The following is an 11,184-nucleotide window of genomic DNA, read 5'->3' as shown; positions in this document are numbered from 1 at the left end:
AAGTGTTTGACTTATACACATTTTAGCAACTTAATATGTAGACAAAATTGCACCCTTTTTGTATCCAGCGTGCGATGTCAAGTCACCTGGCTAGTGTTAATCATTGACGAACTAGCCTCAAGCGCAGTGGAAAACCCAACTTAGACCTACAATAAAATGACAAAAAACGTTAATTTTAAAAACTTTTCATATCATAATCAATGATTCGTCCTTACCAAAGGTTTGGTCAACTTGATTAAAATAATATGTATAAGATTGTGTGTTATGGACAAACACCTAAGAAAATACTAGGGTGTGAATTATTTTGATAATATTATCAAGCCATTCGTTTCGAAAAAGGTGGGTTGGCTCAGTTTGGGTAATTCGACTAATTTTAGTTCCAGGAAAGAAAACAAGACTAATAATCTCTCTGGCAAGATTAATTAGAGCAGTGTTTCAGAAGCATACTTTAATCACAGTGTACTTCATTTTAGACGTTCCTCATTTGCATACCTCATCAAATGATAGCGGCGGAGAAGTAACAGTTTTAACACACGGATATGACAGCATGATAGATTTTATGGAAACATTGAAACAGCTCAAAGAAATAGAATGTATGGTGAAGTATATTGTTAATGGCGGAAATCATATTATGAGCCGGTCACTTGAGGAATGGCATCAGCTTTGCTGGAAATACATAATTACATACTTTGGTCTAGGGAGCATGAGTCATATAAGAGAAACGATACAGATTCCCCCATATAGAAGAGGATGCAAAATATCAGAGCTGGCATTTTTATTCAAGAAAGCGTTTCTGGAAAAGGTTGGAATCTTGACTGGTTACAATACTAAGGAACACTTGATGTTCTTAAACTGTGATGAAAATTTAAGACAGTCCATTGGCAAGCTCGAAAATCACGAGAAAAGAATATTAATCGTTTACCCGACGCCACTTGTTTTCTTCAATGTTAGATACACTGATGCTACTAAATATGACGACGTTATCAGCGAGATTGAGCGTGGGGAAAACGACATCAAATCCTTAATTTTTATTAATAAAAAGATAATTAAAGATGAAAACACGGCTTTTGTGAACGTTATCGCAGCGCCAAATTTGGAAAAGTCTACTTCACTTTTAATGTGTAATAAATGTCATCTATTGGATGGAGAAGTATTGCGGAATGTGAATAGCTTAATCAAACGGTTTAAAATGATTTTAGAAAATCTTAATTACAATGGAAATAAGTGGAACGCTGAGAAGGTGACATTTCTGAAAGTATTGGGAAACATATTTGGTTTTATGGCTACAAGGACATCCATTCGACGCTACGTTCCTGCATTCAAAGCACAACCAGCTGAACAAGTACGCTCACTTATGCTTAACGTTGAGCAACTCAAAGTGCTGCATAGTGATAAAAGAAAGAAGATCATATTGGGAGGGTTTGGTAGTGGGAAATCTTTGATCGCTTTATATCAAATGGAACACCTCAACGAATCTGCTGAAAAGAAAACAAGCATTTTCTATGTGTATTGGGACGCCAATAGTTTGATGGTTCATGATGTGAGAAAGTTTGTGGAGACACTTCCAAAAAATGAATTATCAGTGATCTATGTTTTTAACGTAAAAGACTTGTCGGAACACCTGAAATTGACAGCGATACCATCTCTGGCGCAACTCATCTTGGAATTACTTCATAACTATCCTGGAACGGTTATACATGTCTTTGTGGATGAATATGATGCAGAGCAGCTTAATCTCTTTGAAGCAAGGAAACTAAATAGTGTACTCAAAATGGCTAAATTGGAGGAGGCCTGTATTACCATACTGCCGCATTCATTAAGTAAGAATCGAACATATGTTTCGAAAAGGACCGAGAAGCCTCACGGTAATTATCAATTTAAAGCAACTGGTATGGAAATATTTGAACTTACAAGATGCATGAGAACTACGCAGAGGATATTTCAACTGACAAATGCCGTTGAAAAAATGATAGGAGAAGAAAAGACTGTGTTTTATCAACCAAAAATTGCAGTGAATGACTATGATGATTATTCTGTTAATGCTTCAAAATCTCCTTTAAATGCTACTCAAGGAAGAAGAGAAGTTATTGTGCCTGCAAGATTAGATTTTGTTGGTTCAGATACAATGTCTGGTATGACCAACTTGCATAAAAATGTGCTTAAAAAGAGTTCAAGCAACATCAATAGATTTAATTTTCATATCCCAAAAGATATAGATGTAGTTTCAGCAAGCGTATCATCAATGCCCGTTGATAAAAGTACAAAAACTGTCACGCAATATGCATACCCCGAAACAATTTCCGTTGGACACAATATAATTGGAAATATGCCAACATGCCTTACATTCTCTGTCCATTCACCATCACATTTCCACGAAATGATAACAAAATTATCGATCATCATTGGTGAATCTTTCTTCAAGGAAAACATGAGCAAATTAGTTATTTGCAACACGCCTCTTCATTATTTTGTTATGAAGAACGCCCTCAAGTTGATGGACATTAATTTTATCGACTACATTGAATATTCAGGATGGCAATTAAAAGATGCAGACGAGAATGTTGTAATCTCTCCTTTGCAAAAACGTTGCATGTTAAGGCTGACAGATTATACCGGCTCCCGTGGGGATGAAGCTGATCAAGTTGTAGTTTGTATCGAACCATCTGCTTGTAGACTGAAACATTTAACGCTTGAATGCATGAACAGAAGCCATTGTGATCTAATTTTAATTGGAATATCTTATGAAGAAGCTCCAACGGCTATTGAACGAAGTTTACCAATTTGGGTACAGAAAAAATGGCAAAAACATCGTTCAATGGGCATATTCTTGAGCCAAGTCGCACAAAAAGGCCTTCTGCAAATGAATTATTGTGTTACGTTTTCACATAAAGATGAAACCATATGTTTGACTAAAGACAACCGCGACTTTAGAATCAATGTAGCCAGTAAGAAATACAAGGAATGTATGAAAACTCTAAAGCAACGCAATGTTATTTTTGAGGACACGGGCAGTGATGAACACGATGCTACTGCTTTTAAAATGTGAGTAATTTTTTTTATATTATTTATTATGCGTAAGTCGACTTACAAACGGTCAATGAATGGTCATTAGCCAGTATGCACAGATATTTTACGAAAATTTTTGTATATTTTTTTTTAATTATTACTTTTATTTATCATTAGGGATAACTGGTAATTTATTAATATTATTATGCACTCTAAGTGTTAGCGAAAGCTAATGAATCTGACTTTATTTTATACTTTTTCACTCATTTATTGAATAGTAATTTCCACTTCTATAATTGACAAAAATTATTCTTTAATAGGCTTGAAAATACATCTCCAGTTACAGATCTGAGATGCGTCGGTACGGGGCAGAGAGAATGTTTACTTACTTGGAAATCTGAAGGTTTCGTGTACATTGTTCGAAAATGGAGTGATGATGGTGGTGTCTGGATAGAAGTAGGAAGAACACGTCAATGTTACTGCATTTTCAAATCCTTAATCCATGACAGCAAGTACAAATTCTCTGTCACCGCTGTTAGCAACGTGGACTCTTCTGATTGTGAAATTGATTATATTCAGTATGTAGCTTCACTTGGCAACTTATTTTAAAAAATGACATGTTTCATTTTTTATTTAATTATCAAAATGTTTCGACTGATAATCATCATCAGAGTTACTTAAATGTTTACATTCGAGGTTATATATGCAATTTAGAAGTTCAAAGTAAAAGTATTAATTCACAAAAATATATACAGTGGTCTTATCTTACTTTGAACTTGTAAATTGTATATATAACCTCATTTGTAAACATTTAACTTCCTCTGGTGATGATTGTCAGTTATTTGAAATATTTTAATAAAAAAAAGAATAAAATACTCTAAGTAATCTGTGTAAAACCTTATGGCAGGTCGAAACTTTTGATAACTTTACAATTCCTTGCCGACAGCATAACATATAAACAGGTTATGGAAAAGAGTTTTTCATTGCATCCTTTTTTGTTTTAGCATGAAGACGTCGAGTATTTATTCATGTGAGTGATTTTCTAGATGCATTTTCGTATCACCATCACCATCACAGTTGCTATTTACGCGTTTCGTAGTTACGTCAAAAATAATAGTGTTTTAACATACATTACAAGAAATGTTCCAGTTAAAAACAAAAATCGGCGAGCGTTCTTACTGATTTAAATTGTTTTCTAAAAGTTATGTGTTATAGAAGTTCTCAGAAAACAGTTCTTTTTAGATATCGAGGAAGTGATTCAAGATAATAGAGTAGTCGAAATGGAAACCTTGGTTGCATTGTATCCGCAAGTTGTATATATGACAGATGAAGACGGTAACACACCATTAATGTTATCTGCTATCTACAATAACAACCCGCCGATGGTTCATCTTCTCATCAGAAATGGAAGTAACAGCTTGGCTATGGACACATTCGGTTTAAATAGTTACCATATGGCTGCTATGGCAGGTAACAGTAATGCCTTATATGCGCTTTGTCAACACAATGAGACATGTACTAACGCACAAGATGGTAGGAGTAGAACAGCGTTACATTATGCTGCAATGTATGGTCACGTCGAGTGTGTTGATGTGTTGCTACGATGTTGTCTTATTTCAACGAGTATCGAAGATGAAAATAGAAGAAATGCATATGATGTTGCTGGATTGAAGCATAACCAACACAATCGGAGCAAGATTAGAAAAATGATTGAAAATTACAATGTAAGTCATAGGCAAATCTATATTATAATGCCCGTATACGTTTGTCCGTCCGTCCGTCTGTCTGTCACGCAAAATGGTAGCTTAGCTGCGACGGGCGAACCCGTGGATTTTTCCACGGGCTAATGACTAGTTTTTAAAACTTAAAAACTTTACACGTACAAGCAAATATTTGATAATGTTTGGCAGGACCTACCAATGTTTAAACATCGTTGCCAGGCACAGGAATAATATGAGACGTATGATGTAAGTTTTGGACCGCTATCCACGTGTAGGACGAAAGCTGGTTTTACTCTAACTTTTTTGATGGTTGATCATCAAAAGAAGTTCCGGAAGGAAAATTCAGAATAATTTGCTTTAAACTGGAAGTCAACACTGGTATCATGAGTTTTTATTTAGCGACTGTACCCTTTCTGTATTTCACCCCTTCTTTAAATTTCAATTTCCTAAGAACTATAAGACTTTTTAAAAAATAACTGTAATCGTTTTTACGGAAGAGTACTTTAAAACTTGCACATTATGCATTGTCTAAAAATCATTATTCATTAATTCTAAAATGTAAGGGATTGGAAAATATGTTCGAGTTAACCAGGAGTTAACAAAAGAGTTTCATAAAGTAAGAAACAACGAAATTTGCTCTATCACTGAAAAATTAGTAGCCTCACAAAATTTTTTGTTCTATATTGCTAATTGTCAACACTGTTTCTTTAGGTGAAGCAAAAGTCCTTAAGTTCTTAAAGTGATTGGCGAAATCACCTTTGTGACACTGATACATGGAAATTTTTATACAGAGCTGGGCTCAATAACTTCGCAAGATTTGCTAAAGAAATTCTCATTGCTATTTTTCAAAGTATATGAACACACCTACCTGTCAGAAAAGCAAATGACAAAACCACTTCGGACACTGATATGTGAAAATCTCTATACAGCGAGGTTCAATAACTCCGCAAGATTTGCTAAAGAAGTTCCCAGTGCTATTTTTCAAAGTATATGAACACACCTACCTGTCAGAAAAGCAAATGACAAAACTACTTCGGACACCGACACATGGTAGCTTATTCCAGAAAAGCATCGAGATTATTTTGTCTCAAGAACGGAAAAGTAGATTGCAGTGTGAAAGGATGACAAGACCTTAAAATAAACAAATAATTATTATACTATGCATATATTTATTATATTACATTTCTAGTCATTATATTTATATATAACGTTGATATTCATCGTTTTATTTTAAAAATGAGTTTGAAATAAAAATAAGGTAACTAAGTTATTGGCCCAAATCTTTTCACCTGTCCAGAATGCTATGACTTTGTGGCAGCAAATTTTGGAACAATGTGACATAAACTAACCAGAAAACCCGACGCCAAAGCGCTGGGTTAGCGAAAAGTAACACTGTGACCCAGCGTGAGCGTTGTGTGCTTAAGTGCAGGTAAACCATGCCACACATCCAGGCGGATGTGTGGCATACTGTATACCTTCAGAACAGGTATACAGCATGTCACACATCCAATGAAACGTTCACAGCGGGACAGCATTTCGGGTGTAAGATGTTTTTCAAAAAATGACCTCGACATATCAAAAATTATTTGACCAGCATTTTTGAATTTAAGAAGCAAGTTTCTGTGAATGTTTAAAAATTAATCATGACACTGACAGCCTGTCGACCAGCTCAAACAACAGTCAGCAATTTAATTTTGCGTAATAAATTTTCTTGAAATTTGAAAAATTCAATGTTTGTTTAAACAAAACAAATCCTAAAGCCTGTCGTTAAAAATTTAATTGTGGAAAGGTTAATTGAGATTCTTGCCTCATTAAATCAATAAACTTCCGAATTTTGTGAAAGTTTGTATATCAGTAAAAGATGTAGCTGCCTAAATGCATTTAGCATAAGTAAGATTATTTAAAAATCTTGTTACAGCTAACTTGGCTACTTAGGATAGCAATGAATAAGACCTCAACGCAACACTCATCTGCATGTCTAAGTTCGAAAAAACGTCTTGATTGGCTAATTATAATAATCACGGTTCGTGATTAGTTCACTACAGACCACAACAAAAGTGGTAAAATCGGGTTATGCGGGAATTCCGAAATGAAGCTACGCGCAACCCTTTTGATAAGACATAATACCGACACTAATATACAGATTGTACGAACAGGAAAGAGAGTACACGCTTTTTTAATAAGTCACACCGAGCTGAAATCCTTTCAATTTTCACAACAATAATAGGGTGGTCCAGTGTTGGCTAGATATTTAGAAATTCAAGGCATCAACTTTCGCGAATAGAAGAAGTCGGTAGCCAAATATCTTATCTAGAATTGTTGTCCAGTGTACTTCTGTGGCAGAAGAGAGCTTGGGCTTGCGTTGAAAAAAGTTCGAGAGACCACAGCAGGAATTTATCATCAAACCGCCTAATTTGTTGCAAATAAAGCTAGCCTTCAATATGAACTAGTCTATGTGTTAAGTGTTTGATTAAGGGACGCACCGCTATATAGAACAATATTTTACCGGGCGAATAACTGAATATCTTTTCGGGTGGTGAAGCAGCTAGCGCATTTGAACTGTGTTTACTCTACCTACACCTCTGCCAAAGTAGACTCGCCAATTGGGGATGTTTGCCTATTTTGCGAAAGACATGAAAAACGAACAATCTTTCAAATATTATTCCCAATGTTGTAGCTGGCTGCCTGTCATTTTTATTAAGCCACAAGTCCCAAACAGATAGATCTCTTGTTTTTTTTAAAATTAAAAAGGATTAAACGAAAAAAGTGTTGAAAGAAACAAACACACAAGTATTATGCAAAATGTAAATTGCAAATGTGTGCAACAAATTTGGAGTTCTATTTCTAATGATTTAAACTTCACTGGACAATGGTTTGTGCTTGATAAAATTTGTATGACCAAATTTTTATTTAAATGATGAAGTTGTTTATGGCAAATTTATATATATTAAAATGTTTAAAACTACTATTTTTTGTCATATGCTTTAGAAAAAACAAAACAAAGCCTTGGTCGTCTAATACACGCCTACATTGTTGGAAATTTGATGTGATACGCGTCGAATTTTATAGAAAATTAAAATATATTTGTACATACAGTAAAAATATTCATTTTAGAGCGTTATTGCGACTAAAATATATTTTCATGTGATAACGCGTCAAATTTTATAGAAAATTAAAATATCTTTGTACATACAGTAATAATATTCATTTTAGAGCGTTATTGCGACTAAAAAATATTTTCATGTGATAACGCGTCGAATTTTATAGAAAATTAAAATATCTTTGTACATCTATATAATAATACGCCAGTTCCGTGTGTCTGTCTGTCACTTTTGCAAAGTGGATTACATTCTTCAAAATTTTCTTTAACAAATTCTATAAAACATCGCCTATAAAATTGTTCTGTAATTTACCAAACTTTACCGATAAAATAGTATTGACGTCAAAGGAAAGTTAATTAAGATTAGTGAAGCCATTACATTGCACTTTTAAATCTAAGGCTAAATAACTTGGAAACGGGTGGAAATAACTGACGTCATCTCCTGCGTGGTTAACTAGGGACTACCTGGGACCAATTTGGGTAAGTTGTCCAAACCTGGGTCACCAAATCCGTTTCGGAATGGACGGGTTAATAACGTCATAAAAAAACTTTTAAACCCTAATATCTCTGCATCCGTTTGTCACAGGTACACGATCCTATACATTTTCTTGATCAGCGTTTCAAGATCTATACGATGAAGGCAACAGGCATACACATTTCTGAAAAAAAAAATTTTGTGTTCTGACATGTCTCTGCTGACATCATCAAAATTTAAATGACGGTTGTTTTTCTCTGTTATCCTGCCTAAGTGGATTTTTCCACGGGCTTTATCGACTAGTCTATATAATAATACGCCAGTTCCGTGTCTCTGTGACAGGCAAAGTGGATATCTTCATTTTCCTTTGATATTGCCGAAAAATGCATGTCTAATATGGTAAATATTCAGACATTACGGCGCGACGTCAATAACACCACTTTAACGTCAATATCCTATATTAAATTAATGAAGCCATTACAGTGCACCTAAAATTTTGAGGCTAAATAACTTGGAAACGAGTTGGTGACGTCAATGATTTTTCACCGCGTGGGTAACTAGGGACCACCTTGGACCAATTTGGGTAAGTTTCCCAAACCTGGGTCCCCGAATCCGTTTTGGAATAGACGGGTTGATGACGTCATCAAAAAATCTTTAAACCCTAATATTTCTGCAACCGTTTGTCAGAGATATATGATCCTATACATTTTCTTGATCATCGTTTCAAGGTCTATACGATGAAGGTAACAGGGATATAAATTTCTGAAAAATTTTTTTTGCGTTTTAACAGGCCATTGCTGACGTCAGCAAAATTTTAAAACCCTTTTATGTCTTTTGTTGTTCGTAGAAAAGTTATGATCCTATATTATTTTGATCAGCGTTTCAACCTCTACACGTTACAGGCAACGAATAAACTTAATTTCGCCAATTTTTTTTTTTTTTGGATTTGCAATGCTGACGACAGCAAACCAACATTTTCAATGTCCTATTGCCTAAGTGGATTTCTCCACGGGTCTTTATCGACTAGTCTATATAATAATACGCCAGTTCCGTGTCTCTGTGACAGGCAAAGTTGATATACTTATTTTGCTTTGATGTTACCGAAAAAATCTTTGATGTTGCCGAAAAATATGTCTTCTTTGTCGTGAAAAGCCGCGAGTTTTGTGTGGTTTGTTAAATGAAGTTCTAGCACAAAGTAACGGAAATTGTGTTTGCAAAAAAGATGGCTGTCCTTTTTAAGCATTTGTCTTCTCTTGCCTTCAAAATAAATCTTTACAAAAGCATTTAAAAAGGGGCATGGTATATAAATGAAGTATAGAAAGGTTTCTGTAAGGTTTGTTTATGTTTTTTAAAGTTTTGATGATATTATTGATGCGAGACATGTTTGTTAGCTAGCATCAACCACACCAACAACAACTAGCTAGGTAGCTAGGAATTTATAAATATGTAGCCATGTTCTTTATACGTAGCTAAGTCTCCAGTTTATATTTAAGTGACCAGCTATTAGCTGCTGTAGCTACCTTATGTTAGCTTCAGTTTTATGTTGCTTTTTACATGTAAGCTAATCTTAGTGGTCTTTGCTAAGAATGTGACTGTAACTTATTTTAATTGACATTTTAAGCTTAAATTAACAAGCCACAACAACTTTTAAAAAAGTATTACATAATATTTAAGAAGAGTTTAAGGACTGTTTTTAAGCAAATAATGTATTTTTCACAATTTGTGTATGCAAAAAATGTATTTTTCACATTTTGTGTAACTAAACTTATATACATCGGTTACATGCAATATGACGAAACAATTTTTATTTAACATGTAGTAATTCTGGTACCTTAAGTGTAGTGATTTTTGTTGTTCTAGATGTTCTGACTAAAATGTTTTTGTTTATGGCATTTTGTCTCAATTAAGAAAAGTTTCAACTTTTTTGACGGAGTACAACTCCGAAAAAACTTGTGTTTTTTTATATTTTGTATAAATTCTTACCGGGCAGGACTCTGTACAACATACCGAAATGACTGATCCCTCTCTATTTATAAATTTGATGCGTTCCAAATCACAGTTTTTTGAAATTTTGGTTAATATTTAATGAGTACAAGATGCAAATACTGATTTTTGTTGAATCAGAAGTATTTCCTACAACCATTCTTTTTTTACACTTTTGTGGAGAAAAAGTGTATGCAATATCATCAGAATAACTGATTTTGTTGCAAATTGTTTTTCTTTTTCACATTTTGGATTGAAATATTGTTATAAAGGGCATATATCAATAGACATATATATACCAAAATAATTAAATTCTGCAAACTTTGATTTTGTCGTTCACCTCTCATCTTTTATATTTTGATTAAACTTTTGAGGAAAACCATAAGAATTATTTAAAATTTGTATTTTGTGTTGCAAATTTAGTGCAAAAATTTAACTGTTGTGAGGGAGGACCATATGCAATTATATGGTGCTAAACTAAAAGTTTAGCACATGTTAATTGGGGTTACAGAAGGAAAGGTGTGTCTCCATTGACTCCTAGTATAAGGCTAACCTGGTTCACTAGTGTTTTGTCATTCTGCATTATTAATTTTACAAATGTGTTGGTGACCTATGACTAATAGTCAACACTATATTAATTTAACCAAAACAATAGACTGCCTTAAGCTTGTTATTTAAGGCCATATATCCATACCACAAGCAGGGGGGTATAAATATGGAGTAGAACACAGTAAGCCTCTTGCTCTTGAACAGTTCAGACGTTTTGCAGAACACATTCAGAAAGTGGCTGCTTTTTAACATTGGTCTGAAAATGCTCAATTCAAATAATACTTAATGGCAAAGAAAAAGCAAAAAGCAAAGGTAAAATCTCTTTTAACATACGACGAAATGATGGCTGA

At 34.1% G+C, this 11,184-nt stretch overlaps 1 protein-coding gene across 1 annotated transcript; it reads left to right on the top strand.

Annotated features, from left to right (window-relative positions):
• The first annotated feature begins 200 nt into the window (after window positions 1-200).
• Window positions 201-9,739, top strand: LOC130625060 (uncharacterized). Its single transcript, XM_057440142.1, has 6 exons — window positions 201-220; window positions 340-3,042; window positions 3,327-3,584; window positions 4,011-4,036; window positions 4,249-4,730; window positions 5,439-9,739. Exons 1-6 carry the CDS (start codon window positions 201-203, stop codon window positions 5,463-5,465), a joined length of 3,516 nt encoding a protein of 1,171 aa, XP_057296125.1. The 3' UTR covers window positions 5,466-9,739.
• Window positions 9,740-11,184: the final 1,445 nt, after the last annotated feature.

This window comes from Hydractinia symbiolongicarpus, chromosome 14 (genome assembly GCF_029227915.1).
Source record: "Hydractinia symbiolongicarpus strain clone_291-10 chromosome 14, HSymV2.1, whole genome shotgun sequence".
Taxonomy (NCBI): Eukaryota; Metazoa; Cnidaria; class Hydrozoa; order Anthoathecata; family Hydractiniidae; genus Hydractinia; species Hydractinia symbiolongicarpus.
The sequence above is the reverse complement of the archived record's forward strand: the minus strand, read 5'-3'. Positions and strand labels throughout refer to the sequence as shown.